The sequence below is a fragment of the Scomber japonicus genome, chromosome 7, assembly GCF_027409825.1.
Source record: "Scomber japonicus isolate fScoJap1 chromosome 7, fScoJap1.pri, whole genome shotgun sequence".
Lineage (NCBI taxonomy): Eukaryota > Metazoa > Chordata > Actinopteri > Scombriformes > Scombridae > Scomber > Scomber japonicus.
In genome coordinates, this window is record NC_070584.1 from 26,103,505 (window position 1) to 26,124,080 (window position 20,576).

The window sequence follows — 20,576 nt, forward strand, 5'->3', positions numbered from 1 at the left end:
TGTGAAGTTTGTAGATCATTTGCCCATGAAGAATGACTATCCACTGTGTTAGGGAAAACATATGAGGGGCTATATATGCCAGAATTCAAACGTAGTCATCTCTCACACTGTTTAAAAGGCTGCTATTAGTTGTACATATGAGCCTGTATGTGTTATTTTTATGATTATCTTACTTGGCTCCACATATAGCTTCGAGATGTTATGCATTGATGAAAGATGCATCTGGTTTCAAACTGAGCCCAAAAACTCAGTTTAATACTGAACAGACCTTATATCTAAAGACTGTCAGATTCCTCCCCTGCAGACATACAAAGCTGGCAAACCTCACCAAAAATATTTCTTCTAAAATGCATCATATTTGATTTTCTGCAGCAATCTTGGTTTTACATTTAATCTGGTGTAAAGTATTGTTCTTGAATTGGACCTGGTAGGCAGTTTAACACAGACCCACACCAAGAGTTAAAAATGATTAATTGAAGCTCATTCACCAGATTTAATTAAACAAAAGGGTTTAGTGTTTCTGTTCACAACTCAAACCAGGCAACTCTGAAGAAACAAACTTCCCCATTATGGGTGTGTTGGGATCAGGACAACACACTGCTGCCCTGCTAAAAGATTTTTAATTTGGTTTATATCATAACCAAACCAGAACAAAAACCAAGAGAGCTGAGAGCTATTAATCTCCAAGGATGAACTTTCACTGCTGCCTGAAACGTTGCTTTTCTTCCTTTCTTTTACACATACACACACACACACACACACACACATATCCTCACACACAGGCACACACACACACTCAGCTGGACATGATGAATGTCCCTTCTTCCCTTTGCTTCTCATCATCACAGTGCACAGTGTGTGTGCAGCAAAGAGAGGAATGGAGAAAGCACTTCCTACTGATCACATATCACCCCTCCACCCTCCACCCCCACCCCCACCCCCCTCCCGTCTGGTTTTCTTTTCCATCTTCCCCACACCATCTATACTTGATGGGCTATAATAGACTAACTCACTCCTGTCTCAATAAATACACCCAAATTAGTTTCATTGATTGCTGTACTCTACTGTGACTCTACACCCGTCAGTCCTTGAAAAGATAATTCCATCTCTGGGTTTATTCAGCAACTACACTTTTAAAATATCTCCTTCTGTCATTCCTTTTCAGTCAGTCTCATTTTAGTCAAATCCTCCATGGACTCGTCTCTTGCTGTACTTCTTCAGCTTTTACTCTTCTCTGACAACTTACAGACTCTTCCTATACCTTACATTATATACCTTACAGTCACTGGGATTACAGGTGTCCCTTAATGACATGTAGTATTTACTAAGCATTAATGAATTTCTGTTATTTTTAGTCAACCGTCACTTCTTAAAGAAGATAGCCAAAGTCTAGTCAAATGGAACACTATAGGAGTGTAGAAAAAATTATGTCCCATGCTTAAATTTGGTGCAGAGAAAATCTAAAAATACACAGCCTAGATGGGAATCTACAAACAAGATATGACACCCACGAGGCAGAGATATATGAGGAAAGATCTATTTTTCTGTGCGTATCTGAGGTACCTTTGGAGGTCAAGTAAGGATGTTAGCATCCAGTTTGACAAGTCAGAGAGTAAGAAAATAGAAAAATATATGTGTACTGTAATTGATAGGTCATCAATCTTTATTTTCTTCCTCAATATAGCGCTAATTTTCATTCATAATTTTTAAACATGCTGGTTTGAAATTGATTTATATGCTTGCAAAAATTGGTTGTATTTATTTGATTAGATTATATAAGCCCAATATTTTCTTCAATTGTTATGCTTTTTATCTAGCTGAACGTGGGGTACATTTTATAGGGCTAAAACATTAGTGGTGGCCTTGTATATTCCAGCTGCTAAAATGCCAGAATGTGATTGATTGCTTGTGGGATTTTTTAATATTCAAGACGGATGATTCAGTTGTTTAGGAGAACCCTTACTAACAAAGAAAACTACAGATTATTTTGTGTAAGAGCGAGGCAAGAGTGTGTGTTATTTGCTTTTCACAACATGCCAGCATGAACTAAAAGCAGCATAAATGCAACAGCTACTGTGATGGTAGGAAATCAATCTAAAAATGTCTGTTATGCTCTGCCAAACGGAAAACATGGAAGAAGCACTGTGTGTGAACTATCTGTAGTTAGTGGCTGATAAATAAAAGCATAGTAAGCATAGACTGCTACTATACAAAATAGGTTGTACTGTTTTTATGAAACACCAGCATATCAATAGATAATCAATAAAGCTCTCCATTACCAACGCTACCTCTGATGGTTGGACTGATACTTCGGTTGTATTGTAATACATCCTCCCATACCTCAAAGACAGTGAGAGCGAAGGGGTGTCCCAAATGGTGATGGGAGGACAGCAACACTTTGCGGTTGTCTCCATTCAGATCCACACTGGACAGCAGGTGCAGCTTGGAGTCCACCCAGTACAGGCGTCTATTGGACAAGTCTGAGAAGATAGAGGGGGAAAAAAGAGAGAACAAAACCAAGCAGAGAAGGGGGAAAGAAAGAAAGAAAGGTACAAGAAGGAGAGGGAGACGAATGGAGAGAGAGAGGTCATTCCAAGAGAAAAGGCCTGGGGTGAAAGGTATATGAATGTAATGGCCCAGTAGCTACACCATCAATCTTCTTTGACATGACGGCTGAGGCCCAGCGCTGAGAAAACACAGATGTGATTGTAATATTGCCTGTTGACTTATTGGCTGGGGAAAATATATGTGCCCTTGAGCAAATTGATTAGTCTTGCTGGACTTATTCTAAAGCCAAACTTCAATGTTTTACATTTCAATGTCCAAGTGTTGGTCCTAAATTCTGATTACTTCATGACTGAGCTATTCCTGTCACCTTGCTATGTGGACATTGTAGTGCTTTGGTAAGCTTAAAAATGTACAGAATCCACTGTATTTGACAGCATAGGACAAAATTCAAGTTTGACATTGCTGGTGGTTGTAGTTCAAACATAAAGAAGAATGAGTATTTTCTCTTACCCTAACCATTTGCATGCATTTCTATAAAGCACCTTTTACATACATTAAATTACATGAATCAGGGACATCTTTAAAAAAGTGAAAAACCTACAGAAATTAAATACTTTTTTTGACAATTGTGACTGGTTAAATGCTGCTTTTTATTTTTGCCAGCCACTGCCACTTTTAGCCACTTTTCACTTTCACAGGTGCAGTGAACATACCCGAGTAGAACTCTTTTTTTTCTTGACCAACATTGGATGAAGTTGAAAATATAAAGGCAGAACCGATTTCAGATTGGCATAATGATGGCAATAAAACACTGTGATTTCGCTTCAATTTGGTCAGAATGTCCAAAAAGAGACAGAGAGAAAGTGAAAATAGAGACAAATCAGAGAGTAATCTTCATTTCCAGCTTCACCTCTCTGTTCGCTGCTCTGTATGAAATGAATGACCAAAGGAAAATAATCCGCTTCCTTTCCCACAGCAGTGTAGTTCATGTCCGGCCAACTCTCTCATTCCCCTTACTCTAAAAAAATAATTTGTTTTCATACAGATGTAGCGACACCTCAATTCCACAGAGTGTGGCAACTATGTGCCTCTCTTTCTCCGCAGGCAAGGGCAGCTGAGAGAAATTGGCTGGTGCCGTGGAGGGAGTTGAAAGGGATGATGGGAGGTATCGATGGAACAGAGCGTCTGGCTTATTAATTCGAAGGACCGTATTCGCTGGCTTGATTGATGAGAGCCAGACATAAATTGAGCTATAACAATAAGAGCTACTCAGGGGTTGCAGTACCCACACAGTTTTCTACTCACAACTCATGCTGTTTGTCTCTTTCTGTTTTCTTCTCTCCACATCTTTGTGTTGAATCTACTTCAACCACTTTTTTCTCCTCAAAAGCAATATCAGCATTATAACGTTGTTCTAAAACTTCTTTCGGGGTAATTTTCCCATCCTGTATAACCTTGTCACTTTTTCTTTCCTTACCCAGGGTTATTCCATTGGGCCACTCGATGTGTTCAGACACCAGAATTTGTCGGTCCACTCCATTCATCCCAGCCTTCTCAATTTTGGCCTGACCTCCCCAGTCAGACCAGTACATAAACCTGTAGAAAGATCAACCAAAAAGTTACATACAATGTGAACAGGACCAATTTGGTAAAAAAATAAGAGCTTTAATGAGTTCCTGTTCTCACTACCTGGCTTATCGGGTGAACAGAGAAACTATAGACTGACTGTACTGTTCTCTTTTTCACAATTTCTAACTCTGTCTGTATATTATTTTCTCTCCAAAATCAAATAGTTTTACTTGTGAAACATGCCTTGAAGACACTGCAGGCAAGTAGATACTGTGCAGAACAACAACTGCTAGAGACTCAGACCACTTTCAAACGTGTGCCTGTGTGTGCGCCCATGAGAAACCTGTGAATGCTAGACTTCATTTGCATGTATTTGATGTTAGTCTAGCTTTTTAGAGTTTAGGAAAGAGTCCTTTGGGGAACTCTTGCAAAAAGGGGAACAGGCAGATAGAGCAGACTGGAGTCATATAACTTCTGGATGTAATTGTTCACAGCTGCTAACAGATGGAAGTAGTACTGCAAAGTGTTTTGTTGTGGTATAGTAAAAGAAAAGAAAGTTTTAAGCCTCTATTTGGCCGAAACATTGACTTTTACCCTATTCAGAGCATGTTCGGCTTCCATCCCTGCTACCCTCCCAACTCCCTCTCTGTTTCCTACCCCTCCATCAATTGCTGCCCTTTTGCCATCTTCCCACTCTCTCATCCATCTGTCCCAAACTCCCAACACTCTCCAACATTTCAACCCTTCACACAATCTCCTCCAACTCACCCTTGGTGTGGATCCACTGCGATGGCCCGTGGCTCGTTCAGCTCAGTGGCTATCAGCACTTTCCTCTTCCGTCCATCTCCCGTGGCGACAGAGATGCTCTTGTTGCCCGAGTCGGTCCAGTAGATGTTCTTGTGAACCCAGTCGACGGCCAGGCCCTCGGGGGAGTGGAGAGAGTCGATGAGCGTCACCTGCTGCGAAGAGTCACTCGCCTTGTTGATGTAAGCACTGGCGGATCGAAAACAAAAAAGAGGCGTGTTAGTCAGTTCTACATGCTGAATTCTAATTATGAAATACACAATCATTTAGGAGCAGACAAAAGCTTTACAGTACTTGTTGGATTTGTTATTTTGGTCGTCTTTTCTTGTGAAGAAAAATCTGCGTGTGTGGTGTATGTGTCTTTGACCGAGCTGCAAACGGTGGGGAACAGGTATTCCTTATGGTAGATAATGCCATGTCAGGGGCACCTAAACCTGACACCTCTATAACAACCTCAGCCCTCCCACCAAACAGCCCATCCAGGGGAGAATGAATCTGTCTCCTTCTATCAGCAGCTTACAATACATCCAGCCTCTCTCTCAGTTGTTGTCATTCTCCCCCTCTGCGTCTATCTGTCTTTTCAATCTCCCTGTGTCTTCCTCTTGCCTCCTTCTTGCGTTCTGTCCATTCCCCTCTACCTGTTCCTCTCATTTTTTCTTCCTCCCTGACCTGCTTCACTAGTGACACATTTTCAGGCGAAGCACATTATTTTCCTCTTTACATGAGGGCTATTAAACAAGACAATACAAGACATCCTTGTTAAAAGGTTGTAAAAAGCAATGTCCCAATTTATATACCAACGTCACATGTTAGCAAAGCGTACGAGACGAGATGTATGGATGGGAGGAACATCTTAATTTAAAAGGGAGAAAGCTTGCGTGAGGGATGAGGTAGAGATGAATGAGTCTAGGACTTGGAAGCAGATGGTGTTGTTAATTGGGTGTGTTACTGTTTGCCACTGCATACACCTTCATTTATTGGAGACAGGGCCGTTAGCATGCTTCTGTCATGTGATAGATAATCGAAGGCTTCTCTCTCGTGTCCCAGGGTTTATAACATGGATTCAACACATGTCTTTCACTCAGGGGGCAAATTTAAATGGGTTCTGGACTTGGGTAAAATCCCTCATGTTGCTTGTTCAACAGTGTTATATTAAGGAATTGTAGCTTACAGACAGCACTGTCATGAAAACTGTCATTTCTTTGAACAAATTCAGTCTGAAATATACCAAACTGTTACAGCGTGTATCACTTTTTATAGCTTCAATTCTGTAATATTCCCTGTCCAATATATTAATAGTTAAAGGGGAACTACATCTCAGTGCTGACATATGCACAAAACATTCCAATCACTCCAATATTTGACTTAACTAATACATACTTTCAAACCCTATTGATTTTGTTAATTACAGTGCTATTTTTAGTAATAAAAGATTCAGATAGTGAGTGATGAACAGGCTGGAGTGATGAGTGAAGAGAAGGCTGGAATAAGGAATGAGACAGAGACAGATGAGTCCAAGACCACTGAGCAGATTGCATCTTTAATTGGTTGTATTATTGTTTTGTAACAGACATCTCCATCATGGGAAGAAGTTAATAAGTCATCGACCCGTAGCATGCTAATCACTATGAATTAGCCTGAAAAGCCACACCGTATCAGTGAAGGCCAAGGAGGAAAAATCACTTTCAAATGCGCTTGTATTTTCCATTTGATAAAAAAAAAGCTCCTTATCAGAGGAAAAACCACTTGCAAAGTAAAATGCCTTGGTAGGAAGTGTGATTAATCATGTCATTATAATTAACATTAAATATATTTTACCATCTAAAACAACTGCAAACAGTGGAATAAGAAAAGTATATGTTAGTGGTGGCAAGAATAACCAAAATGCTAGAGTTATAGGTCTAATATAGCTATGCATATTCTATATACTGTATATATAGAATATAATCAATATATATATAGAATCCAATTCATACCCACATTTAATGAGAATTCAGCCCCTCTCTTGGTATACTTTATTGTAATGTAATTTCTACTGTATGTTTGCCTTTTTTAAACTGTATTAATCTACTTTAAATGGCAATGTTGATGCAGTGTCCTGTATTGTCCTTTGTTTTTTCTGTGCTGCATGGCGAAACCATGATGTGAGTTTTAAAGGCAAGAAAGGGGAGGCATATGCAGGAAATTAAAGATAAATATAAAATATAAATATTTAGTACTTATGAAATAGCACATATATATCTGACGTACAGACAGAAAAAGCACAACCTCCAAAGTGGATCTATAAATTATACATATGTACATTTTTAAGCTTTGAAAATTCCAAAAAGCTTATGCAAACCAAAATGAGCAGCATACATGCATTACAATGAGCCAATGCTAAACTTTCCTGCTTTTGACTGTATATAAAAAAGGGATTTCCACGACATAGAACAACACAGAGTAGATTTAACTATTTAATCCACTTGTTGCTGACTATTTAGGTTGTGTGTTTGTTGCTTTGAGAGGGGAGTTTACCGTAACAAACAAGTTCATTTGTCCTTTCTCTGTCACAAGAGAGTGCATCACTGAGTTTGTGTTGAAATATGTGTATATGAGTGTGTGTGCATGCAGATGAGTAATGGTGGTGATTATTGAGGCAGTGAAATTAGCGAGAGCATATGGCTCAACTGAGATGATGAAAGGCCCCTCCCACTACCTGCCAGCCATCAGGTGACACACACACACACACACACACACACACACACACACACACACACACACACACACAGAGCACTGATCTATCCATCAGTATGTGTACTTGCATGTGTGTGTGTATACATGTGTGTGAAGGACAAACAGCTCCACCTTTTACTGTCAGACAGATGACACAGCCCTCTAGGTATGACACACACATAAACACACGTACAACCCCCAGGTGTGTCTATCTTGCTACCAGATGGTGTGACAGGTTGAAGCAGACAAGATGGATGGATAGAGGAGAAACAGAATGACAGAACGGACGAAGAACGAGGACAGAGCCTTACCTAAACTTACAAAGTCCTGGCTCTAGTCTGTAAAGTGGCATTTATGGTGTCTATTTCTATCACCATGATTCAGCAGCATTCAGTGAAACAGTAATGCAGCAAAAGAAATTTATTTGCCCACTATTTGTCAAGGTTGCAGGTCGAGTTCATGTAACCCAAAAATAAATCTAACTGACTTTGTATCGTAGTCCTAAAAGAATACTTAACACTTTTGACTTTTTGTCCAACATGGACTTTAACATTTTTATCCTCTGCTATGGCAAAGAGATGTGCGTGTGCGTGTGTGTGTGTGTGTGTGTGTGTGTGTGTGTGTGTGTACCTGTATATTTTCTGATGGAATAGATCACACCAGAACATCTTATTAATGGACACGTCTACATCCAGGGCCACGGCGTTCTTCAGCGTGGGAACCACCTGGGTGTATTCACTCTTCAGCAGGTCAATACGGCGGATCTCATGGCGGTTGGTGAACATCAGGTACGGGCTCTTTCCTGTTGATGTGGGAAAGACAATCATGTCATGATCATGTATGAGCACTTTTTTTGAAGGACGTTTATTACTTTACACTGGCAAATAGGGACAGATAGCCCACAAATCTCAGGAGGTGGAGACCCTTGAGGTCCATTGACCTACTATTGTGACATCAAAAGAGAACATTCATCACCCTCAATGTTGTGTACAAGACAGGACCATCAGCAGTGCTGTCCATCACAAGTGTTTGTGTACATTTGAAACAGAAACCTTTGTGATCTTTAATTAACAATTACACACAGATTTTACCGAACATCCCAAACCTGTATTTGAAAGGTTAACCTGTATGTCTAAATCTTAGCACCCTTTCTGAGACTGAGATAGACAAGGTCACATTGACTGGAGGCTTCAATGCTGCTGGCTAGCTGCATGGTGTGATCCAATTCTGCATCAAAATGTTTTACGAGGTCAACAAGATCTGGGAATTGTCTTGACTTAATATTTTAAATAATACTTGAAAAAGAGACATGCTGACCATTAAAACAGTGATGCTGACATGACATCAATCAGTAAATCAGACACACTGTTAGCAAGTCACTGTTTACTGTTGTTAAAAGATACCATGGGTGATGCTGAGTGTTGATTCTTATTCCCAAGAGGGAACATAATGTGAGCTAATTGAGGTCTTGTTTTGCATTTTTTCTATTTAAGGCTTTAAAGCATGCATTTTTGATGATGTGAGCATAAATAAATCATCTAAATAAACCTTTTAAAAAGGAAAATATATTCCCTACTCACACACACACACAGAAAACTTTTTGTGGCGACATAATGCTGTTCACTTAAATATTCACACAATTATACTCTGCAGGGAATAACACATGCAGTATGTGAGGTGGCCCAAACTAAAAGCATACAAGAGTTAAAAGGGACACATCCATTAGAAAACATTGTCTTTCATTGCATGTGCGTGTGTCCTGTTGCTGGATAGTAGTAAAGCACAATGTGCTGGTGGATAAAGTACTAAAACAACTAGACGTGACATTTTCTATTTTTAGAGCAACGGTATGTCAAGAGTGTGTTTCTGGGTTCTCTTCCTCAGGTGCATACATTATGTGCTGTTCACTGGTACATCAGTTACCTCGGGCACATTTTTCAGCAAGCTGAAGGTGAGCATGACTCAAGCATTTGAATAATTTTCATGCAGTTGACAAGGTCAACTCCATCTTTAGTGCACATGGACAACAAATATCTCAGCATCTGTGCATGTCTATACAATAGAGACACTTAAATACAACATACAAGATACACACTTTTCTCTTGATTTTTGTCTGTCTTTTGCTCTCTTTCATGCATATACCCACCCTTCTCATTTCCAAGCTCCTTTCCTTCATCCCCCCCCCCCCCTCTCTCTCCTATCTTTCATGCCACTCTCCACTGTCCAGTAAAGCAGAAATACTGAGCATTTATAGAAGACAAAGCTGGGTAACATTGACACACATGTCATATTCTCACGTAGCTCCGACCATGCCTCGATAGGTTTTCTTGGCCCCGGTTTACTAAGGGCTACTGCACAAGGAGAAAATATTACATTTCTACTACTGTTTGAATCAAGTCATTTTCCTCTGACTACTAGGTTTGTAGCCATCAATTTCACCTGCTGAGAGAGAGCGCGAGAGAGCGAGAGCGAGAGAGAGAGAGAGAGAGAGGCAATGCAAAAGAGAGAGAAGTAGAAGCAAATGTGATGGATGGAGGTAGAGCTATGGAGAAATGAAGAGAAAGAGGATGTAATTAGAGGAGGAAGAGAGAAATAAAGAACATCAATGGATCAAGCAGATGAGAGAAAGTCAGGTGTGTATAGAGAGAGAAAGAGGAGAAAGTGAGAAAGACAGGAAAACAGGATGAGAGAAGCAAAGAACATTTTAAAGTATGTGTAATAAGGTCCGAGATAGAGCCAACTTTTCTTTCTTCAATCCCCCCGACTCACTTTTTCAAGACAAACATCTCTTATCCCTCATCAATGTTGTCGCAGCAATATGTCATCCTTAAGGCAAAAGAAAAAAAAAGGAAAACTAAAAGCTGAGTCACTGTTTTCTTTAGACCATGGCTTTAGAGATGTCTTCAAAGAGTGCAGTATTATCGCCTCCATAGAACCGACCAGAGCCACAGCCATCTTCCTTAACAAGATCAGGGTCCCCTAGATATATTTTAATCTGTACTGCCAGTTCAGGGCTGCTCTGCCCCGTTAGCTAATTAAGATAATGCGTTGAAAAAGATAAATATGTTCTGGGGAAATGCTGTCAGGCACTGCAGAGGCATTGATTTGATTCGCAGCAGATGTTTATGTTGTTGAGATATGCAAAGTAAAGTGGAAAAATCCAACATAAAGACAGACGGAAAGGTCAGAAATTCTGCAAGCTAATGGAGATGCTTGGGAGCAGTCAGTGTGAATGGACTCCACACCGGCTGAGGTTATTAGGATGATGTTATGTCTGGAAATAGACACATATGTCTAGGTCAACCATGCTCATTATGCCACAGAGACCATACTAAATAATGATGAAAAGATGCTGCAGTAGGAAACAGGAATGCCCAACATGTGTGAAATGTCAAAATATCGTCCCACTTTCTAGCATTTGTGTGACAAAGCAAGTTATATAAAGCTTCATTATTCCATTGTAAAAGGTCTCCATGAGAAATAGCTGAATTTCCTTCTACTGAATGTGTAACAAAGCTTTCAGTGTGTTATGTTTGTGTGCAACTTCATTATTAAATTATGATCTGTACAAGTCATAGATTAAAAAAAAAAAAAAAAGAAAAAATGTGTACTCTGAAAAAACAAGTCTGTGGTTCTACAGTCAGATAGAATAAAATGTTATAGGCTAATCTATTAAAAGCTTAAAACTGTAAGAAAAACTTTAAGATGAAGTTTGACAGTATTCCACAAAATATTGGGTGCCATGGCAAAATCTTTTGACAATGGGGAAAATCTGACCAGTGCTTTAAACCCCTTTTGAAAAGCGTGTGCTCAAACTGTCAAGTGTATGGCACAAACTGCTCTTGGCACTGTGGTTAAGCCTGCAGTGCACTGTAGATGAGAGATGGGAACAAGGAACAGAACAAGGGAAGAAAACAAGAGCAAAAAAAAACAGAAAGCAGGACTTTGTGGTGTGAGGGCAGTTTTGTAAATTTCCTCTGCATTGTTGTGACAGTGTGTCCTGCTTGTTCAACCAGTTTGTGTATGTACCTGTAATGTATTCCCACTACATCCCACCATCACATTATTACTTCTCTCTGTACCATACATGTACCATGTACATGTCATAAACATTTATTCAACGACTTGTTTCAACTATGTTCCCAATGTTACTCATAAATGCTAAGAATCAAGGTTTCTCCAGTCCTAAAACATTTTAAGCTATTCATGCAGAGTTTGCGTTGCGTTTTCCAAGTTCATATAGCATAGATGCACACAGAGGCTTGTTAGCAGCAATGTATGTTGATGTGAATGACATTTCAAATCTGCAGAGAGACCATGCAGTTTCTTTTAGCAGCCATGCATATCGTTCATTATACGCAACAATATGGAAGATATTGTTGTTCGTATGCTCTGGTGTTTCTCTATACCATTGGTAGATATGTTGCAATATTATATGTGCATCACATACTCTATAAAATAGATTTTCATTTGTTCAGTCAGCCTCATATGGAATGGATTATCATATGATTAGAATACAGTGCGTGCAGTGTTGATATTTGGTGTCTAGGCTCTGTCCTCACCTCTAAGCATTAAAAAACCCAGCAAAGCAGCAGCACAGATCCCATCTAAGAGAATATACTGTAGACTCAGAGGCTTATGAAATGGTTAGGGTCAAGCTGGCTGTCTGAACTAGCTTGGAGGCTTCACTTCATTTCTGGCTTAAGTATGATAGCTGTTAGAAACTTTGGTCAATGGCAAAATATTTTTCTCAACAAATAGTGATATAAACTATTTTCATGTGTATCATTTGTGACATAAAGTAATTACGAAAAAAAATACACCGTCCTTTTTCTCTAAAAATGAGGATGGCTGCTGTTTTCCTTCTGCTCTTCTTTTTTTCATATTATATTCTATTTCCATCTGTGTCTTTCTTTCTCTATCTTGGTCGCAGTCCTGTTTACTTCAACTCTGTTTTATTCATTACAAATGACTACACTAGTCCAGAAGTTTCTCAGTAAATGCTGTCTGTGTGCACTGGCTGTTATCCTCATGCCGCCCTTCTCTTCCTCTCTCCATGCCTCTAATACATAAACTCCCACACTTCCCCTCTCTCGCTCTCTTACACACAAACAATAATAACTCAAGCTGACGACTCAGTGAATGGCATCGCACCCATAAAGGTGTAAACACAAAAACATGGAATGCAATTAGTGTAGCGCAAGGCTTACCTCAGGAGACTTAATGTATGCTGCCATGTACTAATTCAAAACACTTAGAGTACACACACACACACACACACACACACTCAGTCATGTTTCCATCCCCCTAACCTTAACACAACCCTAAACTTACCTTAACTTTAAACCAAGTCTTAACCCTAAAATGAATAATATACATTAAAGGGACTTGCTATTTTCCCCATAAGGGAGGCGAGTACCCACAACACGATTATGTAAACAAATATGCGTCCCCACAATGTTATGAATTCCTGGTACACACACACACACACACACACACACACACACACACACACACACACACACACACACACACTCCAACCCAGGACCTTACTTTTAATTAGCATTGCTTGTCCAGCAGTTGCACATTACTCTGAAATGAATCTGCAGAGGATAAAAACCTATGCTAAGATTAGAAAATATATGCACTTACTGTGCGTTGGAGAAAGCATAGAGCAGAGGTTTACACTCAGTTTTAACTACTCTCACACTTATCTACACAGGCTAAAATGGCACCAACAACAGATAACACCAGTAAATGCAGAAAAACATACAGTATTTCTATATGGCATTGTGTGCAACTTCACAGCACAAAGTGATGGAATTATATCTTGCTGTGTGACTCTGAGATAGAGGCACAAATGACAGTGTGGCATTTTGCAGCCTGAACTTCAATATGTGTAAACGATGTTGGCACTTGGCACGTGTCACATCTCATCACAGAACATGACATTCCTCCTGGCCAGTCAGTCACAACAGAATTGCATCTGTGCATGAATGTTGACGTGACTTCTCAAAATAACTGAATGCGCATTTGTGTGACAGGAGTCTAAAGTATATATGTATGCTAATGTCCGTGGGTGCGCATGTGTGTGATTGGGCATCCGTGTATGCGTCTAGGAATGAGTTCACGGCCAAATGCAGCTTCATTAAGTCCACATTACCTCAGCTTCACAAAGCAGGCATATCTGAATTGATGGTCCCATCCCTATTTGTGCTCCTGAATAAATAAACCTCAACACAAACAATGATCCTGTCACATTATCAGTCTCTCCCTTGCTTTGTCTCCTTTGGCATGTTTTAAATATGTGCCACAATCAACAGTACGACTGTATCTTTACATTACTTCACGGAGGAGAGAGATATTCATACAATTCATCCATACATCCACCCGGGCTCGTTGCCTCACTAATAAATACTTAAGACAAGGAGTGTTTGCTCTGCCTCACAATAATAAAGATTCACACTGAGAGACATGAAGTGGTGTTTTTTTATGCCACTTAGCTTAAGAGTGAGGGCCTGCTGCCTGCTTTAAGCTCTCTCATTATCAGACCAGTTCACCCTATAATGACTCAACCTAAGACTGATGACGGTAATCACTAATAACACCCTTTTCTCTTCCTTTTTCCCACAGAAAAGTTAATTTGCCATGTAACTCAATCAGTTAAAGGTTCCATTCCCGATGTAAGTCAAGGTGTAGTCGCAAGGCACTAACACGGCCAGAATGAGGGTCTCCTTCAAGAACTTAATAGCACATGTAAAGCATGGATAATGCGGTATTTAATGTGTCAGCAGGTACCCCTCTACTCTTTTAAATAGAAATGCAACAGCACTGAAAGCATATTTTAAACACTGTTTGATGATATGAATTTTACTTCATGAAGGTCTAAGGAAGAAAGCATTATTAATACATCAAAAACAAGTGATCAATAGTGTACAGGATTGTTTGATTTCTTTTCAGCACTATTCAATGTTAAGTGTAAATCAATTCATCACTACATCACAAGCTCCAATTTGTCAGTGGTGAAACGAATCTGCAGGTGTTCAAATGGTTGTTGACAGACAGCATTTGTTATCAGTAAAGCCAGCTGTACTGTAACAGAGTGAGAATGAAGCTGATTAGAAAAGCCCAAATTCACATGGAGCTTTTTCTTCTGTGAACTAGCAACAGTTTCAACTTAACTCCAGGATTTAGGCACAACAATTTTTAATGACAGTCTTGCCTGGTGCTGCTTTGGGGGCAATATTTTATTTTCATTCATAACAATGCTTCCAGTGTTTACCCAGGCCAAGTAGGGGGCACAGACTCAGCCTGTGTCCATCCGTGAGCAGGCAGACCCCCTCCCACAACCTCCTTCCCTTGACACTCTAGGGAGAGTAGAGGCAGCTGGCTGCAAACTTTTCATTAGTGAGGATTGCAGAAAAAGATGGCAAATATTTATCTTTGCACAGATTGCTGTTCAGGACCTGCATACAAAGCGAGCCTCTCCTTTCACATGGGCCCACAGAGAGAGAGAATAGCGTAGGATGTGACTTGGTAGCTAGGGCTGCTAGAGTGGGAGAGTAATTGGTGTGTATATAAGAGTGGGTCTCAATCTGCTCTTTTTAACTACATGTGTGCCCATGACTGTGTGTATTTTGGTCTGGACATCAATCAATGACAGTGTGTGTCTTTACCTGTACAAATGGTTAGGAGTGTGTGTGTGAGTGTGTGTGTGATAAATGGCTCACCCACGGCCTTGCAGGTCTTAGAAGCAGGGTCCATCTCGTATCCTTCGTAGCACTCGCACTTATAATCTCCTTTGTAGTTGATGCAGATCTGACTGCAGGCATCTGGGTTCTCACATTCATCTATGTCTATGAAGAGAGACATGGCACAAGGGCTTAAAGATCAAAAGAAAACAATGGACACACAAAGTCATTTTTGTGCATGTTCATTACCTAGCATGTTAACAGTCTTTATCAAGAGAATCTTCACTTAATATACAGTTTCTAAATTGGTTTCATACAGTTTTAACTGAAATGGTTAGGATTTATGTCATAAAGAGGGTTCATACTTGAATAACTCAAAGTAAAGTGGTTAAGTGTAAATTTGAACATATCAAACACAGTTGAGTGGAATTTGCATATGTACATGAGTAGAACATCATGACTTTTCCATGTAGTAAAAGTTTTATTGTCATTATTCTTTTACAACCATTCTATATCCTATATTATACTAAATCAAAAGGGGTTACTAAACCTTTTAATGTCTTTCTGGTGGACTGTTATAATATTGGACCAATCCAATAGTTGTTTGCCAACAAACTTAGCCTGATGAGAAAATCAATACCAATTGTATCTTACTGAGAACAGGATTTGGAATGTGTTTAGCCGAGCTTAGCACCAAGAGGCAAAGCCGGGGAAACTGCTTGCTTGGTTCTGTCCAAAGCAAAACTAATTATTCAACAAATCCAGCAACTTCAAAACAGTGTTATTTATTAACTATAGAAATATAAAATGTGGCAGTTTGGTTTAAGAGATGATTTGATCAGCTCTCCGCAGTACCTCCAGCTACAGTAGGTATCACCATACATGTTCTGAGAGGATAGATGAAATGCATTAATATTCCTACAACAAGAAGCTTTCAGTATATATAGTATATACTTCCCTCTGGCAGGAGATACAGGACAATTTAGTCACACACTACAAGACTGAAAAAAAGCTTCTTCCCCCAAGCTGTTAAACTAATGAACATGGCCTGGTCCCCTCATCCCACTCACCCACACACACTCACTGGAGTGTGCATGGCCTACTGTTACAATTGCTACTGTTTGCACTTTTTTATATTGCATATTGCACTTTATTGTCTATATAAATGATCAATGTTTTATTTATGTCTTGAATTGTTTTCAATTGTCTTAAATGTTCTTATGGCTCAGGAAGTGGCATCTAAATTTCGATATTATTGTCTGACCCTCAATATAATGACAATAAAGCTACAAAAACGAGAAAACTAAAAACCAAATGTGTTATAATGGGTGGTGGCATGCTGTAATAAATGTAAATAAAGCTAAAAAGAGGTTCCTATCTGATATTTAACAAATCCATCCAACAATGTGGAGTCTTTACAGTTTCTTAAACTTAAACCTAACCCTAACCCTAACCCCAAATCCAGTCTCACTTTACATTTTAACCTCAACATGTAATAAATAAACAAGGTAAAATGTGTAAACAAGTCTGCTTTGAAATTGTTTGAGGAAGCAGTTTTCATCAAAGTTTTCCCCCTTCTTCCATCCTTTGTGTTAAGATAGTCTAAACACATCCCAAAATATTGAATGACACTGGTAACAATCTTAAATCAAATCCAGAACCGTGCTGACCTGTTCCTTCAAACAATATGGCCTAAAGTCAAGTTAATAGCACTGTGAAAACCAGGTTTCTCACTGAGCTCAAGAGAGCAGAGACAGAAAAGGTTTGACTGGTCCGACCCCGACAACATGTGATTGCACATTAGTCATAGTCTTCTGCATCAAAACAGTAGTTTTGTTGCATAACTTCTTTTTTTTTTCTTTACCTCCACAAGTCTTTTTGTCCAAGAGTTTGTACCCAGAGGGACAGTCACACTCATAACCAATTCTCCGGTCCCTGCAGATGTGGGAGCAGCCACCATTGTTGTCCGCACACTCATTCAAGCCTGCAGAGAGAGGGGCAGAAGGAGGAAGGATGAAGGGAGGGATAGGGAAGGATAGGGACAGGAGGGGAGAGAATTAAAGGTTAGTTTTTACATTGAGATGAAATATCTTTAGAGAGACACACAGAAATAGTTGAAATAGACAGAAAAAGATAACGTCACACAAGGTTGAATGTTTCATGTGTGTGAATAGATTTAATCATTCTGCCAGTTGAGATAATTTAGCTCTGTCAAATAGGTTTATGCATCATATTTCCACTCTAAAATGAAAGATGGTGAGCTTCAAAGCAGAAAAAAAGGGAGACGCTGGTATGGGTGTGTGAGCAGTACATTCATATGGGCTCGCTTGTGTGTGTGTGTTCATGGCCGAAAGGCAAAAACACCTGGAACTGATCCATTCTCCAACAGGGAGTTTTGGCACGAGCAGCAGGTGCCACTCCACTATGATGTCTTTTGTTACACAGACACATGCTCTTCTGCTCTTCCTTATCCTCTACATTTCCTCTTTTTTTCCCCAAGCACAGATTGGACTCCCTCTCAGTCATTCTTCCTTTTTGAATCAGTTTCTGAACCTCCATTTATCCTTTTGTCTTTCAACCGCCCTCCAGGGAATGGGGAGAGATCGCTGCAGAAAGCTAAAGCTGGTACTTCATTACCGGTTTACATTAAAGATTTAAGCTTCAAGGCTACAGGTACCACTGTGAGACACAGTGAGGCAGAAAGAGAGAGAGACAGTGAAACAGCAGGAATAGAAATCAAGAGAGACTAAGAGAGACACACAGAAGGAAGAAAAGACTTTGAGAAATTAGCATGACATTTAACTTAAATTAAAGCTGTAATTTATGGTATAGCCAATGTATTCTATTAGATAATACATCAGCTCAGTGTCAACAAAGTATTGAAGGAAAGACTTAATTATTTAAACTGATTCATTTATTTATCTCATAGGACAGTTACAGAATAAGACACTATTTGGCCCAAAGTACATCGAAACCCTGTCCACAATGCCCAAGTGCACAATGCCAGGTCCATAAGGAAAAGGCTTTCCGAGTTGGTATGGAGAAACTTGACCGGCCTTGACCTCATTCCCCTCATCACCGGTGGGATGAATTGGAACGCCAACTTTAAGTTGCCCCTTATCCCCCCAACATCAGTGCCTGACCTCAGTGAGCCTCTTGTGGCTAAATGGCAACAAATCCCTGAAGCCAGGATCCAAATTCAGTTGGAATGAGTAGAGGCTTTGGCAGCAGCACTTTTGAGGATGCATTGTTTTTGACATACCCTGCACGCAAAAATGTGTTTTCTCTCATTGTTACAACACATGGATGATTGAGCTTCACTGATGAGACTGATGCATGTGTAGAGTTTGACAGTAGAAGACTGATTTCACATCCATCTGCTGAAGGGCGAGTTTCTTCATGTTTTTTTCATAGTCAGATAAATGTAGTAAAATCTCATCCTCTTGCTCTTAGATCTCACAGTGAGACTTTTTCACTGACGAACCATTTGGAGATTTAGTGGCCAAAGACAGCCTGAGGCAAAATTATGGCACTGTCAAAATTTCTAAACCAAATTCACACAATGGGACTGGTGCTACGATCCTTGTCTACGATATGAAATGACGCAGAAACACTGGATGGCATGACATTTCATAAATGTACATTTTAAATATAAAGTTCAGGGGGAAAACTTTTTCCTTATATACTCATGGCACACAAAAAATAAAATGATTTAAGTCAAACAAATAAGACATTTGTGTATAGGACTTTGCTGCATTTTCCAAACATGACGTGAGCTTCATTGTTGATTTCATTGTGCTTCCTCCTCTATCCTTCCTCTCTCTCCTCTTCCTCTCTATCCTTCCTTTCTCTCCTCTCAACCCAACCGGTCGAGGCAGATGTCTGCCCACTTCTGAGTCTGGTTCTGCCTGAGGTTTCTTCCTGTTAAAAGGGATTTTTTTCTCACCACTGTTGCTCATGTGGGAATGTTGGGTCTCTTTAAAGCTAAAACCTGAAGAGTTTGGTTTAGAACCTGCTCTATGTGTAAAGTGCCTTGAGATAACTTTGTTGTGATTTGGCGCTATACAAATAAAGATTGATTGATTGAGATTGATTGATGACATGCCTCTACTGTCATATACTTTTTCCATTTATATCGTAACACTACAATTTGAAATGCCTCAAATTGTGACAAAAATTTTATTATAGTCATCTCGCACAATGTGACATGCAGTTTACTTACAATACTGTTGTTGAAGTTGCACAGTCTGAAGGTGCCTTTACACAAGTGCAATGTGGAAATCTGATATCTCCAGTGAACTTTTCAGTGAAAAAGGAGACGTCTTGTGTTCGGGAGTTACATTTTTTAAAAGAAAAACTTGGGAGACTGGAGGGAATAGATGTAATCTTAAGAATTTTTAACAAGGTAATCAAACTTTATTGTGAGGAAAAACCATATCAGACAGGAGAGCTCTGTAAAGTCAACTCCAAAGGGATAAAAAAGGGCCTGCTTTGGCCTGGCCTTGGTACAGGATAATGGTAGTTGTCAGTTATACTTAAAACAAAAAGGAGGTTTGCCTTGAGACACGCAGTACAGCATGTTTAACATTAATGATATGGTTAAAGGGCAATGTCATTACAGTGTATGTCCATCTGCCTCAAGATCAGAGCTATAGCTGAAAGGGCAGCACGCTCACATATCATTTTAAAGCCATGTGACTGACTTGAGCTCACTCCACTGCAGAGCGCGGCCCCGTCTGAAGTACACTTTTCTTGAGTACTGTCATTTCTACTCAAGGAACTTCTATTTGCACATGCATTCGAGTCAAATTTCACTGATGCAACACAGGTTACTTCAACTGCAATTACAGGAGCTGCATTTACTTGATAGATTTTATTAACAGGTATAATTTTCTCTTCTCGCTTTGCAGCCGGATTGCATTTCTTGTGATGTGAGATCCGTGACTGAAGTGCCCTAGAGTGAAGCCGAGATCAAAAGGTGGCTGATAGTATGTCACTGGTTGGGCGTCATAGAGTTATATGCAGAAGTGGTACAGTATGTTGGTAGAAATATCCATTTACAGCAGTACTTGTCCTAAAACTAACTCATTGGCAGGGGGCGATACTGGTGTGACAATCTGACAGCAGCCTACCACCTGCTGTTAGGAAGCGGTATGAGCCAGTGGAACACGAGCGGCATACTACTCTGGGGATAAGCAGCTGACGCTGAACCACTAGTGGCATAACATCAGCCACTTTTCAATCTCGCCGCTACTGACTCACTAAATGGTAATTATCTACGGTGTGTGG

At 39.8% G+C, this 20,576-nt stretch overlaps 1 protein-coding gene across 1 annotated transcript in view; it reads right to left on the bottom strand.

The window, feature by feature from the left end:
• Window positions 1-20,576, bottom strand: part of lrp8 (low density lipoprotein receptor-related protein 8, apolipoprotein e receptor) — a 164,610-nt gene that overhangs the window by 18,189 nt on the left and 125,845 nt on the right. The window contains exons 8-13 of the mRNA XM_053322230.1: window positions 17,152-17,271; window positions 15,327-15,452; window positions 8,227-8,398; window positions 4,846-5,070; window positions 3,986-4,104; window positions 2,341-2,480 (exon numbers count right to left, since the gene is read on the bottom strand). Coding sequence (XP_053178205.1) covers window positions 2,341-2,480; window positions 3,986-4,104; window positions 4,846-5,070; window positions 8,227-8,398; window positions 15,327-15,452; window positions 17,152-17,271 — 902 coding nt within the window. The remainder of the gene's footprint in view (window positions 1-2,340; window positions 2,481-3,985; window positions 4,105-4,845; window positions 5,071-8,226; window positions 8,399-15,326; window positions 15,453-17,151; window positions 17,272-20,576) is intronic.